Source organism: Podarcis erhardii (genome assembly GCF_964252035.2).
Source record: "Podarcis erhardii genome assembly, chromosome: 10".
Classification (NCBI taxonomy): domain Eukaryota; kingdom Metazoa; phylum Chordata; class Lepidosauria; order Squamata; family Lacertidae; genus Podarcis; species Podarcis erhardii.
In genome coordinates, this window is record NC_138500.1 from 34,071,819 (window position 1) to 34,088,059 (window position 16,241).

Sequence of the window (16,241 nt, forward strand, 5' to 3'; positions counted from 1 at the left end):
AAATCTGATGCAAAGCCCTGTGATCTTCATCCTTAATAACAAACTAGGGGGCAAGGGACAAGTCGTCAGTACAATGTCAGTAAACAGAGAAGCATCACAAAGGTGGACAGCCCAGAAATGGGCCTTGCAAGCAAGAGATGGTTCTCCAGAGGGTATTTAAATCACCCCAGAATGATCTGGTGGGCTGGGGTTTTTGTAAACGCTGTGAATTAATTTATTGAACATGGGTAACTAAGGGGTAAAGGTTAAGGTAAAGGAACCCCTGACTGTTAGGTCCAGTCGCGGACAACTCTGGGGTTGCGGTGCTCATTTCGCTTTACTGGCCGAGGGAGCCGACGTACAGCTTCCGGGTCATGTGGCCAGCATCACTAAGCCGCTTCTGGTGAGCCAGAGCAGAGCACGGAAACACCGTTTACCTTCCTGCTGGAACGGTACCTATTTATCTACTTGCACTTTGACATGCTTTCGAACTGCTAGGTTGGCAGGAGCAGGGACCGAGCAACGGGAGCTCACCCCGTCGCAGGGATTCGAACTGCCGACCTTCTGATCGGCAAGTCCTAGGCTCAGTGGTTTAGACCACAGCGCCACCCGCATCCCGCAACTAAGGGGTAATTCACATGAATTGAAATTGGTCCTAGCTGTGAGGCAAGTACAGTATGCAGTACTCTGTAAAGTATATGTGCTGTCATCAAGCGAAGTGGTCCTTTGATTGCTGTATCAAAGGGCAGATCAAGTTTGAGAAGAGGGACCATAATTTTGCAGTAGAGCACATGCAGACAGCTCATGGTTTGATCCCCACCAACTTCAGCTTAAGCCAAGGATGGGGAATTTGTGGCCTTCACATGTTCTTGGATTCCAGCTCCCAGCAGCCACAGTCAGCATGCCCAAGAATTATAGAAGGTGTCGTGCAATAGCATTTGCAGAGCTGCAGGTCATGAGCTAAATGATCTCGGGTAGAAGGCTGGGTATGATGTCTGCCCAGGGTCCTGATGGAGGACCACCAGTCCACAACCCAGAGCCAGATGGACTATTGGTTTGACTTAATATAAACCCCTCCATGTTCTTTTTATTGCACATTCATGGTGATTTGTGCTCATGATGCTGTTGGGGAAGTCACACGTGAGCCCGCTTACACCTGCAAGCCTTCCAAGCAGTGCACATCCTGTAACTTTATCCATCCACCATTGTTAACTATCAGAAGAAAAAATAATAATAAAAAAAATCCTTCCAGTAGCACCTTAAAGACCAACTGAGTTAGTCTTTAAGGTCTTTAAGGTGCTACTGGAAGGATTTTTTTTATTTTGTTTTGACCATGGCAGACCAACACGGCTACCTATCTGTATCAGAAGAAAAGACCACAAATAAGACCCTTCTTCTCCCCTCTCGCCCCCCTCTCTGTTTCTCTTTTTCAGTATGGCCTGGGCCTCCTTTACTTGCTGCATGGCCTCTGCCGTCACCACCCTGAACACATACACCAAAACCGTGCTGGAGTTCAAGCGCAACCACCAGAAAGCCTGCGATGGGAGCCTTATGGTAGACCAGTCCCAGCACCACCAGTGCTTCTTCCCGCCTCAGTACCAACAGCGAGAGCCACTGGGCGGCTTCTACCCACACCGAGAAAAGCCGCTCCATTCCGTCTCCGAAGGAGTCGACTTCTACTCGGAGCTGCAGCAGAAGGTGCTGCAGAGGGAGCCCGACCTAGAGATGAATGAGGTCCTGGGGAAATCTGGTGGGGAGGATCCCTGTTAGGATGGGGAGAGAGAGAGGGCTCAGTGGGACAGTCAAAAAAGAGAGAGAGCTCTAAACCAAGCTTTAGCCTCCTCCCCTCGAGGTTCTTGCTTGTTTTCATTTGCTCTGCTGGGGAATTCAATGTGGGTGGGAGTTAGGCAGCCACTGACATGGATGCATCTGACCATAGGAACCTGCCTCTTTCCATCTTGCTCAGCGCTGTCTGCACACACTGGCTGGCAGCAGCTCTCCAGGGTTTCAAATAAGGGCATTTCCCAAAGGTACCTGGGGCTGCCAGGGCCCGTCTGTCTGTGCTCTGCCACTATGAGCCAGGTATGAAATGGGATGTTACTCAGGCCTTTACATTGGGACTGGGTTTTAAAATACACGAATAGCCATGGAGGGGGATCAAATGGGGTCCACGATGTAGGGGAAGGGTGCTTGAAGCCTTTGCTCTGGTCACAGTCTCACTCCAAATCAGGGGGGCTTAATGCTTGCTATTTGCAACGGGGAGGAGAGCTCTCGTTGGTCCCAATGGAAGCCTTCCTCCCACTGCAAATAGCAGGCATGTGAATTTAGAGTGTGGCGGTGGCAAAAGCCACCCCACCATGCTACGGTTACCATCTGGACCACCCTTGTCCCCCTCCGCCAAGTATCCTCACCACTTTAAAAATAGAACACAGCAGGCACGCAAGAGCTAACAACAGGAGTACCATCACATCCAGCTTGGTCCTGAGGAGGTGCAGGGCACTGAAGCTCAACACTGCTGCACAGCAGGAAGTGTTACCTGGAGATGTTGAACCACAGAAGAGAGTGACGACATCTAACCCTGATGCAAAGGAAACTGCAATGTGCACAGGACCCGGTATGCTAATTAAACAGCACAATCGAATTTCCTTGCTTATTTGGGATTGTAAATCACTTTTCTGGAGGGAAATATTGCAGGGTGGTAAACCTTATATGCCGAATGCAGGTGTATGAAGAAGGCATTGGCATCCCTGCCTTAGATTCAGTGAGATCCACTCTGACTAATTTGATCTATTGAAACATGGCAACGCTGGCCAGCATTTGGATCATAATAAATCCAATTCCTGTTTAATAAAAACCCTGGAACTTCTGAATGAGCAGGTCCTCCACGATGAATGATTCTTTGCTTGTTTACAATTTCTAACCATCATAACTTTTGTAAGATTTGCATCCAGGTAGGAGGGAGTGGGGGGATGCAAAGAAAGTTTAATAATCCTCTTGATTAGTTTCAACCCAAAACATCTGGATAAACCCCATTTTTAAAATCAAGAGTTTCCAAATGTATTTTTAAAAATATTTCTTAACCACCCTTCACCAGAAGATTCCAAGGCCATGGAAAACAGCTTGAAAAAACTATGGACACAACTTCTAAATGCAAAAAATAAAGTGGCATAGATGTAAAACACCAGCATCAGATAACAAAATAAAAAGGTTAAAAAGGCAAAACTTAAAAAGAGCAAAAAGACGACATTCCAGAGGGACAAAACTGGGAAAATGTTCCCACACCTGCGTGCCTCCATTCATGTTTAGTCACCCAATCTCCCTCCAAAGATGGTTCCCTCTCTGTCATCCTCTTGATGCCTTACTTGTGTGAAAGGGTACCATGAGAAGCAGGGCCAGGCCCTGAAGGGGTCACAAAGACCAGCCAATCCGGAGCATGCACCATTCTGCTCAAAGTCTGGGGAGAAGTCTGTGTAGGTGTCACTGTGCAGTGTGCATGCTCACCATGGTGGATTCACCAGGAAAATTCTGCACATCCGTTCATAGCAGGACTCTTGCCAGAAGCTATCAAATTCACTCTCTTCCCAGAGTCCCCTTCAATTCACTCCAAGAAGCTAGGAAAAGCAAGTCACACACCAGAAATGTGCTGTACATGATCTTTATTTATCCCATCGTGGTTCACAGTTCAAATAATATACAGACAAGATCGTTATTTAAAGTGCACACAAGACGTGGAGGGGGAAAATTCACATTATAGAGGGCCCAGTGTCACCAAGCAATACAAACCAAGTGGATGCATTAAAGGACGCAATGGAGGGCATGTACTATTTCAAGTAGTGATGCTGCAACATATGCCAGCTAGGGCTGAGGAGCAAGGGAGTTCTACCGACTGAGGAAACTCTAGAATCAATTTGTATGCCTTTATTTCTAAGCAAGGGCCACGCCTAGGAGACGGCAGGGGGAAGACAAGTGCTATGCGTTGTGCTAGTATTTAGAAAAGTATAGACTCAGACTCCTATTCTACTTATACAAACTCTTCAAAAGCTCAGGGCTTAAAAGGGGAAAGGTGGGATGAGGCCCTGCCTCAGGGATTGGTATCATGATGAAAGCTAATGAAGAGGAGACATTTACAAGAGATGCAATATGGCTATGTACAGGTTGTAATTTGTGTGGAGCCAACAAGAGTGGCTTCTCCCTCACTGCTACCACAGCGCTAGTCCTGATCCAGCATCAGCGGTTTAATCATTAGGAAAATATAGTGGAGGGAAGAGAAACTTTACAACAAGGATGTGAAAACTTGCTCACTCTGACTTGCTCCTATTTGCAGCTGCATCTCCCAGTGCAAAAGCTGTCAGCAGAGCAATAGTCGAGTACATCAGATTGCAGACTGCTCCTGATCTAATTAATTTCATGGCTAAAGAAAATAACTGAATTATGAGACATGGCTGAAAGAGTGAAGGAGTCTTGTGCCATGTAAAACAAACCATTTTTGCCAACAGGCAAAAAGAGGAAATCTGAACAGTTGAACAGGCTTTTATTCCCAGCTAGAAAAGAGGAATATCTTAGACAACTTTAACACAAGGAAGGGAGTGTTAATGAAGAAGCTGTTTCAGAGCTTTTGTGCATTGCTCCAGGAACATAGTTGGTTTTCCCACATACAACAATGAATCACAGAGCTGCCTATAACAACACAGCCTGAGGTACTCCTGCAATCAGAACACTGGGCAGACTAAACATATTCAGGAGAAAATTTAGTTTTGGACACAATTCAGTTGACAAAGTAAAGATAAGCCTATCTAAACAAACTCCTGTTCCATAGGGTGGAGAATGTATATTACATACATCCCTCTGCTAAGTAAGAGATGCTCCCATAGGATGCTCTATGTATACTCTAGCCAACAATAGCTTCTAAACATAAACGCCATAACTGGGTATTCCTAGTGACGTGGTCACAACACCTGCTGGCCTGTTTTTGCCAGAGGCAGAGCTCAATGCTAATCGTACATCTTTGTGCAGATGTTGGAACCCTTCTTGAAAAGAGGCAACACTTAGTAGGGTTGCAGTAAGTATGGGACATTGCAAGCCCATGGAATGTTTCAGGCATTGCTTGTTTGCCACTACAGACAATCTACACGAGCACTGCAATGGAAGCTTTGTTATCTTTTGGTTATACGAAAACTATGGTAGACCCTTGAACAGGTGATCCTAGCACGGTTCAGAAAAGGAGAGATTTGAGAATGGAACACAGACTTTTAGTTAAACAGCACCAAACCCAGCCTGGCTCTGACCGAAGGTAGGAGTGTATGCAATGTTCAGCACTAAAGGGCACAATGCCTCTCAGGTTCAGGAGATGTGGGGTGGAGAGAGGAAGAACTGAACGGAACACAGCAATGACCATAACCCAACACCCTCCAGATCTTGTTGGACTACAGCTCCTAACATCCCTGGCTGGAGCTGATGGGAGCTGAACTCCATCTTTGAGAGCCATGGGTCATCTTTGCCCAGTCCTAAAACAAAAGAGAAGGAAGAACCGAAAAAACCCAAAGGAGGAAAGTTATGAGCCAAGGCCACACTATGCAGAGTATGTTGCTATGCATTTAAGATAAAGTAGGAGCTTCCTGAAACACTTCATAAATTAAAAATACAATATATAAATATATACACACACACACATATATATACACAAACACACACTCTAGTGTCTCTGCATAAATTTGTATGTTCAATCTACCCGGAAGGAAAGATGTAGGCAGGGAGCAGCAACAAACAGGTCAAGCAGCATTCCATCAAGTCAGGATGCCAGAGGGTCACCACCAGTCCAGCCTCCCAGCACTAGGTGGCCATTCACAAGGGTGAGTAGCAGCTAGTCTTTCAGGCTCCTTCCTTAACGCACTGAATGCATCACGAAGTCTGGCTAACCACTTTCGCCTGCTGATATCGAGGCCCACGGTTTTGTCACATTGCTCAGAAAGCCCGAGGAAGCAAATGGCTAGAACTGGGGAGAGAGGGAGAAAATGGGTGGGTGTCAGGAACAGCGAGGCTGCCTGCAGGCTTTAAGTGAGGCACAGTCAAATCAATGAGAACAGCAACAGTGTGTCAGAGGGAGGGAAGGAGGACAGGACCTCCTCTCACTTTGCAAAAAGCTGACTCAGGCTGGAGGGAGCCCACAAAGGCTTATTGACTCAGAATCTGCATGGGGGGCCCCCATGCAAGGGAAAAGTGTGCCCAGCATCTCCCTACATCAGGGTTTGGCATCAGTCACTAACATTAGCCTCATATGTAGCCTTGAATCTAGCTGTGATTTGTGCAACCAGGGGAAAAAGAATCAGTTGTGGGAATCATTTCATTTCGGAAAGCAGCAGCAGGCCCATCAGACATCGCTATTCGCTTTCTTTGCAAAAGGGCAGCCCTTTCAATTCTCCTCCCTCTCACGTGCACATCTTTACCAAAGACCTCTTCAAATCATCTCACCTTGTGAGCAAAATCAGTAAATTTGATCCTGGAGAGAAACCGTCTCAATTCCCCGCGGTTGATTTTGGGGTCACTCTCCTTCAGGGGTACCTCTCGGCTCTGCGTCATCAGGGCCCACCTCAGGCGGAGTTTACTGACCGACAGAAACCCTGGCTGGTGTTCAGAGGTGGGGCTTGTGGTCACGGTGATATAAAATGCGTCTTTTTGAAGATCATTGATTCCAACTGGCAGATGCAAAGGGAAAAGGAAACACGGGGCTGTGCTCACAAATTAAGCAATTAACTGCATTCAGATCAGATGACCAGGCTAACTTCCACTGGCTATTTCTAACTGTGCAGGGGCTTGGCTTCTACTTAATCACACTGCTCTGTGGTGTGGAGCTCTGCAATGAATACAAATGTCTCTGCAGAACCTGATATGAAGGTTGCAGCCGCGACCAGCATTTCTGGCTCCAGCGAACACAGTTACAAGTGGCAAGTTACAAGTGCAATATAAAAATTAGAAAACCAGCCGCATATCAGTGGCAGGTGGACCAGGGGCAAAAGTGGAGCAATGGATATGACTTTTATCTTTATACAACAGGCTGTTTTCTGCCACACAAAAACCAGAGGTTTATACACACGCACCCCACCATCCTCCACCTAGGCAAGCAAGAGGACATATTCCATCCAGGCAAAAGCACTCCCTGAGAGTGTGGCACAGGGCTGGTGGGGGGTGTGGCCAAGAGAGAGAAGGTGTGGCTTGGGAAAGGGGTGTAGCTCTACGGAGAGTTGCAAGGGTCAGACCGAGAGGTCTGGAGGGCTGCATTCAGCCCTAGTGCCTGAGGTGCCTCACCCTGCTTTAGATGACAGGGGGAAATTACGCAACCCACTTTTCTCAGAGTGGCTGGAGCCACCCAGATGGGTGGGGTAGAAATAATAAATTATTATTATTATTAGACTATCAGCCAAGTTGTAGGCATACACGGAACAATTTTTAACTTAAGCCCCATGAGCAAGCTAGAAAGCAAGACAGCAGAACCACCATTACCCACCATAAATTGGGAATGTATTAAGTCCCCAATCTTTGGCCCTCCAGGTGTTTAGGACTACAATTCCCATCATCCCTGACCCCTGGTCCTGTTAGCTAGGGTTCATGGGAGTTGTAAGCCAAAATATCTGGAGGGCCACAGGTTGGGTATGCCTGATCTACTTGGACCTGTGTGTGTATGTGTGTGTGTGTTTTTCCCTACACCTGTGCATACTTACTGGATGAAGCAGTCACTGTGCCTGTTGTGTTGCTCAGGTCCAACAGGACTGTAGGGAAACTGGGATGAAGGAGATAAAGATGGTGAACTCTTGGGCTGGGCTCCTACAACAACAATGACAAAGTCATGAATCATCCATTTCCTCCACAAATTTCTGGGGTTTGTTTGCTTTCTATCGCGGGGGCCTCTCAACCACTGCATTTGTCATCATTGCAATCATACTCCTCTTAACTTTCAGTTAAAACCAGCCCACGGCATGTTCACTACCACTTAGGAAGTTGCACCAAAGCATGTTCATCTTCTCTCTTAGCTTTACAATGCCTGTGAGAAGTATAAGGTTACTGTTTTCATTCGCTACAATTTCCAGGTTTCCTTGGGGGAAACCATAAGAATTAGCTGTTTGTGATTTAGATATGCTCTTAAAAAGTTAGAGAGCTGAATCTGGGAGGCAGTAATTTGTCTGAGACCATTTTTGGTGTAGGCTTATACCTACCTATGTTTTCAGGAATGCCAGTTTACCTGCTGGTTAGCACTGGTTCATGGAAGTTAACACGGATGGCAATATTGATCTCACCCAGTAGAACTCAGCAGATTTTCAAGGTGGGAACTAAATGAAAACTGGTGCCAAAAAGGTTTCTGCTTTATCTCATAGAGCAGGGGTGGCCAACTCCCAAGAGACTGCGATCTACTCACAGAGTTAAAGACTGGCAGTGATCTACCCCCTTTTGTGGGGTACAGGTCCAAGTTGTTGAGCTCTATTTAGAGATGAGGAAAGCCCCATATTTGGAGGGTGCAGGGCAAAAAAGGGGGAACCAAACTTGTTGAGCTTCTTTGGGGGGGAGACGGTGATCTACCAGTGATCTACCACAGACATCCAGTGATCCACCAGTAGATCACGCTCTACCTGTGGGACGTACCTGTCATAGAGTTATCTCACACGTCTCTTGTTAAGTCTTGTCTTCCATGCTCATTGCAGCTATCTGGTGCTACCACTGGGAGGTAAAACTCAGCCAGTGTTAAGAAGAGACATCCCGGAGATCAGAGAATGTAAGTGAAGGCACCACCGTAAGTGATTCTCTCCACAGGCTAAGATCTCATCTTTCTGCTATGCATAGACTCTTGCATACTCTTAAAATGCAGTGCAGAGACATCTTAAAGGAGAGCAGAGTCTCTCTATGACCATTACACCCAAAGAATCAATGCTTTTACATGACACCAGGAGGCTTGGCTACAATGCAGAAATCCAATCGGAGAGCAACATGGATGCTGCTGGATGAAAAGCAAGCACAAATACAGATTTTGCAGAAAGCATGGACCAAGCGTTTGTGCAGCTAGGGAGGTAGCAGATTCTAGGCACAATGTAGCTTTTTCTGCCTAATGGCAACAAGGAGGTCTCACCTAAGCCTTTGTAAACACTCCCAGAAGCACTGTTTCATTTGCTTCATGATATGTGCTTCTCTTGCATAAGAACACTGTACCAAAGCGTTCCCCAGTAAGACTGTGTGGGACCTGACAAACAGGTCCTGTTCGACAGTGTTCTAATTTTGTGGATCTTACAGAGGTAGCAGGAATTTGAAAAATCAACCAGGCATGTAAGTTCAATAGCAGCCCTCTCCCCGATGACAGATCTGAGCACCAGGATAATTGAAGAGGATCAAAACACACACACGTACTGCACAAGGCTGAACCTGTGTCAAGCGCCACCCAAAAACCTATTTTCAGACCAGGGCTGAGTCCTGTAAATATGTGAAGTTAAAAAGGAAAAGGAAAATGCCAAGGAGCAGTGGTGTAGCGTGGGGGGTGCAGGGGGGGCCGGCCGCACCGGGCGCAACATCTGGGGGTTAGGGTTAGGGGGCGCAAATCCACAGGTAAGGGGGCGCAAATTACGTGCCTTGCCCCGGGTGCTGACAACCCACGCTACGCCACTGCCAAGGAGCACCTGCAAAATGCCTTTCCTCATTGGCTGTGTAACCATAGCCTGTCCACAAACATACCTGGCTTCCAGGGCCAATGGACTAAAGCCACATCCCCCTTTGCTTGTCGGAAACGAAACACCTACACAATGCCTCCTCTAACCTGGGGAGCTGGATTCTCACTTACCAAGCTTTTTAAGAGAGACTGCTTCTCATTAGCCCAGAAGAGAAAGACAGATTTTTTGTCCAAAGTCATCACCGAGAGGGCATCTGTTTTCTTCATGTGACATGGTAGCTCAGAGCTCCAGATCTTTTCTCCTGATTTACCATCCACCACTAGCAGCTGAGAAGGAAGAACCCAAGAGTCCAACAGATGGAAAGAGACAGGGAAAGGAGAAAATAAAAATAAGATCTGGAATCACAAGGATTAAAAATTGAGCCTCCATATTCAGAGGCACTATTAGCAGATTAGCTGTTGCTGGAGGCCCAAATCACAGAGCTTTCCACCCCTTTCACATTGTGCTTATGAGGAGCATCCGGCAGGGATTTTAATATATAATCTTTCTGCATTCAAAAAAGGTGGTCCCTCTAACCTGCAATCCAAAATGGTCCACTTCAATCTATGAACTCAGGCTCAGAATGGATGTAATTTTAAATGTGTATTTGTGTTGAATGTGCATAGATTTGTTTTTGCTTAATGCAAATAGCAACCAGTGGTGTGTACTTGTCGGGGCAGGGGCTGATGATTATTGGGATCAGATGTGACATCTACTGTGGTTCTCTGAGGTTGCTATTTGCATTGGGAGAAGATCCCCCGTTGGTACTAGTGGGGAATTTCCTTCCAGCACAAGCAAGCAGCTTCAAGTGGAGTGATTTTTCAATCCCTGACCTTCAGGGGCTGCTATTTGCGCTTAGAAAAATGTACCCATTAAATGCAAAGATGCATAGTCTAGTTTGGTCCTCACCTTCCATAATGCACATAACAGTTGATTCGCCTTGCCCATTACTTGTAAACTACTTGCAGCTATTACATCCTGATACTATTACTAACAGCAAAACTGTGACGTGTCGTCCTTAGGTTGCTATCCTATATGAATGAACCAGGCGGTAAGCCCCACTAGACAGAGTTGGGATTTCTTCTATGTAAAGATGCACAGAATTGTGCTGTTCTCTAGAGTGCTAGTGAACATACCTGTTTCGTGATGTTGTTTGCCATCTGAGCCTGAAGCAGGAAGTCCAAGGTTTGATCATCACTGAAGTAGCCTGGGGAAGGCTGGCTGCAAAAAAATGGAGAGAGCAATGGTCAAAACGAGAGAGCGCCAAATAAAGCATCCAAAACGAGCCCATCCACACCCTCAGAGGCAACACTTCCTTTCACCGGAACTCATCTGCATTCCTGCACACCCAGGCTTTGCCAAAAGAGATCAGGTTGCTCATCCATCAAGTGTGCTATTCTGGCATGGGCAAAATACCATTTGTTGATGCAGCAGAGGAAGAAGAGAAGGAAAAAGGCAGACAATGGAGTGCAGGCCTCCAAAACCAATTACTCACCAACCATACACAATGAGAGAAAACTCTGAGCTGATGTAATTGGTTCATCACCCTGAAAGCATGCAGTTTTATTACCCTCATTCTTTGCATGCACACATTTCATTAACTATCCTGACATCCTCCAGACCTTTAAAAATGTGCCAATAGGCCTGTGAAAACCAATATAAATTTCTCCTAGTCATGTGACGTCCGCAGAAGCTTACCACTGATTGTAATATTAATTGTATTTTTATTTTACCATTCCTCACCATCTTATCCTCACAACAACGCTATGAGGTAGGTTAGGTTGTGCAGTACATCACCCAATGAGTTTCATGGCTGAGGGGGGATTTGAACCAGGGACTCCTAGATTGTAGTCTGGTGCTCTTCATATCTGCATTACACTGGCTGCAGCAAACTGCTTATTTGGCTAATTCATAAACATGAGAGCAGCCTCCCTTGAAAAGAATCGTGCTTGAGGTGGCATGAGAGCTCTTGCCTGTGGCATCTGGTCTGTGGCAGCAGTCTCACATGAGCACATCATCAAGTAGTGAACATGTGCACACTCACTCAAAGACCAGGCACAACGGAACCTTTTGTGTGCACTGAAATGCCCCAAGCTGTGCGAAAGCTAAAACAGAAACCTCTTCAAATGTTGCTAGAACTGTGCCTCTGGCTGTCCTGTCTAGACTTCATGGCCCACAATGATCCAACTGGATTGCAGTCAACATTGTGTGAAATGAAAGTAGCTTCGTCCCCCTCCTTCTCCTGCAACACCCAAACAGACTTCTGAGGAAGGACCTCCAGAACTTTGTGGGCTGTGTCCAACAGGGTTGCAGCCTGAATCAGGCAGAGGAGTCTTGCACCACTCATGTATCGATCCTGATTTGGTACAATTCCCCACCTACCTCTCACTGGAGTCAACTGGGCTTCCCAAAGGAGGCACTCCCATAATCTTGGTGCTGCTAACAAGAAGATTGGCTAGGTAGTTTAAGTAAGTGGAGAGCCAGAATGGACCAAAGATCCAGCCCATGTTCCTTGTCTTCACAGTGTTCGTGTCATTCCTTCCTTTTTATTACTTATATGGAATTCAGAGTGTCCGTTCAAAGCAGGTTGCAACCATAAGTGCAAATGTAAAAACATTGGGATCAAACACTTGTCCAACTTAATGAGTTTTAAGCTGCTCTGAGATGCTCTGTTGTGGACATTTGCAAATAGCCAGGGGAAGGGTGTTCCACTGCTGTGGATCACCAATCTGGAGAGAGAGAGAGAGGGTGGCAAATAGGATGTCCTCCTCCATCAGACTTTTGGAGGAGTATATACGAGAATGCAGAAGCTGCGGATACAGCCCTTCCAAGCAAAACCAAAAGCAAATCTCAGTGACCTGTCAATGTGCTGCTGCTTCAGATCCCAGCGTGGCTCCAAGTCTTGTCCCCGCAGCAAGGTCAACCCATGCTCTGTAGTCACAAGGAGGTCACTGCAGTTACCATCTGGAGACTTTACTGCCTGCAGAAACTCAACACCTCCACTGGGGGAGGAAGAGAGCAAATGTGAAGTGATTGGGCATCCATATTACTGCATTCTATCATTTATTTAGTCATTTTGTTTTATAAACTTCCACCCTGCCTATTTTCACCAAATGAACTCAAGGCAGCTTACGAAGCACACTTTTGTAATTCATCAGATTTCAAGCAACGTAACAAAGAAACAGTGTTAAAAGAATAAGATAATCATATAGAAAAGCACATAAGCCTGACCTTTGGAGAGTTTGTAAGTAAACCATTTTTAACTTACCAAATGTGTGGTCTTTGCCTATGCTGGGGAATGAGGGAAATTCTGGAACTCACTTAGAAGGGCAAATCTTAAAAAGTCGAACAGCCTATATTTACACACTTTACTTTGCTGACTATTTTGTGACTCTGCTGGGGTTCTCTCACCAAAGAGTACTTGCCCCAAGTTCGGATCTTGGCATCCAGGAATCTATTTTTATGTGCATATACGTGTGTGTGTGTGTGTGTGTGTGTGACACCAACACACCAAAGGAAGAGCATACAGAATTCTGATGTCAAGACATTCTATACTGAACTACAGAGATAGCCAAATATTCCTTAACTTTGAACAATTACAGTTATCTTTAAAAAGGTGTAGAGATACCAAAGGTTATCAGCTTCAACCCCTTTGTCTTAAGGCAAGGCATTATTATATCTATGAAAAACACTCCTGGTAGAGCTGTGTATACCCAACGGAAGATCCTGCCATCTCCATATGCAAAGTAATTCACAGGCTATTGAGATGAGATTCAGGAAGCTATGTTCTACATGGTGGAAAGGAGATCACAGCTCACCTGTAGATGTCAATAAGTTCTGACAAATTGATGGACCGGCGCTTCTCCCACTCTGGCTCTTCACGCTGCAGAACTGGTGGGAAGCTGTCTCGGTTTTTGGCTTGAGCAAAGATATCACGCAAGGCGACTGCCTGGACATTACCTAGGTGACAGGAAGGAGCAAAGACTAAAATTCTGATGCATCTGAACAAAGGTAGGAAGCGAATTCAGAAACGGCGAAGGTACAAGGGTTGCTGCAGGGACACTCCTATGAGGGCCTTTCCACATGTTTCATCAAAGTGTGCCTGAGGCATATTCCAGCCGACGGATGAGAATCCTGATGACCTTTTTTCAGTGGATTCAGTGTTGTCTCCCTGGCAGGCACAGAGTTCCTTTGCATCAGGTCTTCCAAGGCACAAAGGGTAGGGAAAAACCTGAACATCAGCTCAGCAGAATGCACGCACCTTTTCTACACCCACAGTCAAAGCATCATCCAAGCACATTCTGGTTTCTGCACAATGCCCCTTGTAGTAATATTGATACATGTCCCCAATTCTCCAAATGGTGAGAGCTCCAGGGGTGGAGCATGTACTCCAGGTCTGTTTCCTTTGGAATGAGATCACTGGGGGCTTAGTGGCATTTTGGAATGGCTGCACTTGTTTGCAAATATAGGTTGAGTATTTATTTAAAATACTTGGTTAACCACCCCTCGTGACAAGGTTCCAGGGAAGTGACCAAAAGTGTGAATGATAGCTAATTCACACACAATGTGTAAGAAAATATCCACAGCTTAAGCCACTCCAACAGATACTACTGCCCGACTAGATTTCTAGGGGGTCCACTAGTGCCACATGATTCCTGAAGAAAGTAACTCTGCCCCCTTGAATCTCTCTCACTCTCTATGCCTCTCTCAGTCTGTCCCTCCAAACTGCAGGCTCAGTTCACACAGACAGAGCTGACATGTCCCTTCCCAGAAGGAATATCTGCTCTCCTTAGCTATACAATGGACATCCATTCAGACCAATCTTCCCTACACAAAGCAAACCTGCCCAGCAACACTCATGCAACTGGTTTGCCCGATTCTAGCTGCCTCTTTTTAAACAGGCATGGTACTGGTGGCAGTGGTAGAGTTGGGGATCATTGAGAGATGGCTCAGATTATTCCCACACTCTCATTACAATATAGTATTCACATGTTCCGGGGGTGAGATATGACTTTTTACGAAGGGATGGCTGTGTTGCATTCCCCTCCCTCTTTAAAAATAAACAAAACCAAAACTTTCTATGCTTGCAGTCCAATAGCAGAGAGGCATCAAAATGAAAAAGGAAACAAAACAAGAGGTTGACAGAAAGGGAGCACATTGTTGTTAAAGGAGAAAAAGAGCCGCCTTACTACTGTCCAACATTTAAGAGAATATAAAATAAATAATACTGCCGACTTGCTGTAGTTAATTTGTATAGCCTTCAAAGAAACAGAAAAATAAATAATAAAGTCTAAACTAAACAAGGCCATAAAGTGCTGCAGAGATGACTGTCACTAATTACATCACACACAAAAACATCCAATTAGTATGAACGTGCTCACAGTGCAACCATATTCTATGCACAATAGCACAGAATGGGCAATTTGGAGAAGAAGAAAGTTTTCCCCGGTATAAAATATTGTCTTTTGAGCACACAAAAAACAGGCCATGAGACAGATGTAAAATGCAACAAATGTTATGCAGCATCATTTCATTGCCTTCCACATGTGTTTGATTACTGGTTTCCAGGGGGCCTTAAATTGCAGTTCTTCCAATTCCAGGGCATTTATCAACTACAAAGATAGGGCACCTTACCAAAGCCAAACAGGATGTAGATTGCTCCATGGCTGGTGATGTGGGCCTGAGGGCCAATCAGTTTTCCATTCCCATTGATGCTGTACTTTACAGGCCCTCCCACAGGGATTCCGGTTTTACCAGATACCAGGATGAAGCACAAGTCGGGCTACATGGGAGACAGAAAGTGGACATAGGATGGTCAGGGTGGATTTGCATGCATACAGAGCTTCTTTTGCCTCACAATGCAATCTATCATCCATTCCCTGTGCATAAAGCTGCACCAGTCACGTGGTGCTGCATTCAACAACGTTTTCCATTCATAAGTGAAGCCAGGGGCCTGCATCAAATTCTTGTTAAAGCTGTCAAGATCTGAAGAGGCTTTCATTAGCCGAACTGCTGGCGGGTGAGGGGAGGCATAGGATAAGAGGCAAAGTAGGATGAGCACATCTCGGGCAATGGATGCAGAAGCCTTGTATGGGTATGAGAAGTGTGTATACAGGAGAGTGAGACAGCCCCTTCTCCTAACACACACACACACACACACACAGAGAGAGAGAGAGAGAGAGAGAGAGAGAGAGAGAGAGGGGTGGGGGTGGGGGTGGGGGGCACACCATCTGTTCTGTGAGAGGGAAGAAAGCAAGGCAGGCAGGCAAGACAACATTGGGGCCTACTCCAGTTGGATTGTCCCTTCCCCCACCCCATCCAGAGGGCCAACTTTACATTTATATCACTTACAGTGGTACCTCGGGTTACATACGCTTCAGGTTACATACATTTCAGGTTACAGACTCTGCTAACCCAGAAATATTACCTCAGGTTAAGAACTTTGCTTCAGGATGAGAACAGAAATCGTGCTCCGGCAGCACGGCGGCAGCAGGAGGCCCCATTAGCTAAAGTGGTGCTTCAGGTTAAGAACAGTTTCAGGTTAAGAACAGACCTCCAGAATGTATTAAGTACTTAACC

General features: G+C 45.9%; 2 protein-coding genes across 7 annotated transcripts in view; one reads left to right on the top strand and one right to left on the bottom strand.

Annotated features, from left to right (window-relative positions):
* The window catches only part of GSG1 (germ cell associated 1), a 110,780-nt gene extending 107,928 nt beyond the window's left edge, over window positions 1-2,852 (top strand). For all 6 annotated transcript variants that reach the window (XM_081879309.1, XM_081879313.1, XM_081879308.1 and 3 more), the window contains one exon: window positions 1,413-2,852. In XM_081879309.1, the coding sequence (XP_081735435.1) occupies window positions 1,413-1,749 (337 nt within the window). In that variant the 3' untranslated portion in view covers window positions 1,750-2,852. The remainder of the gene's footprint in view (window positions 1-1,412) is intronic.
* Window positions 2,853-3,618: 766 nt separating this feature from the next.
* Window positions 3,619-16,241, bottom strand: part of FAM234B (family with sequence similarity 234 member B) — a 29,531-nt gene continuing 16,908 nt past the window's right edge. Inside the window, exons 6-13 of the mRNA XM_081879302.1 lie at window positions 15,297-15,444; window positions 13,481-13,622; window positions 12,521-12,664; window positions 10,799-10,883; window positions 9,794-9,949; window positions 7,695-7,797; window positions 6,448-6,671; window positions 3,619-5,971 (exon numbers count right to left, since the gene is read on the bottom strand). Of these exons, the coding sequence (XP_081735428.1) occupies window positions 5,966-5,971; window positions 6,448-6,671; window positions 7,695-7,797; window positions 9,794-9,949; window positions 10,799-10,883; window positions 12,521-12,664; window positions 13,481-13,622; window positions 15,297-15,444 (1,008 nt within the window). The 3' untranslated portion in view covers window positions 3,619-5,965. The remainder of the gene's footprint in view (window positions 5,972-6,447; window positions 6,672-7,694; window positions 7,798-9,793; window positions 9,950-10,798; window positions 10,884-12,520; window positions 12,665-13,480; window positions 13,623-15,296; window positions 15,445-16,241) is intronic.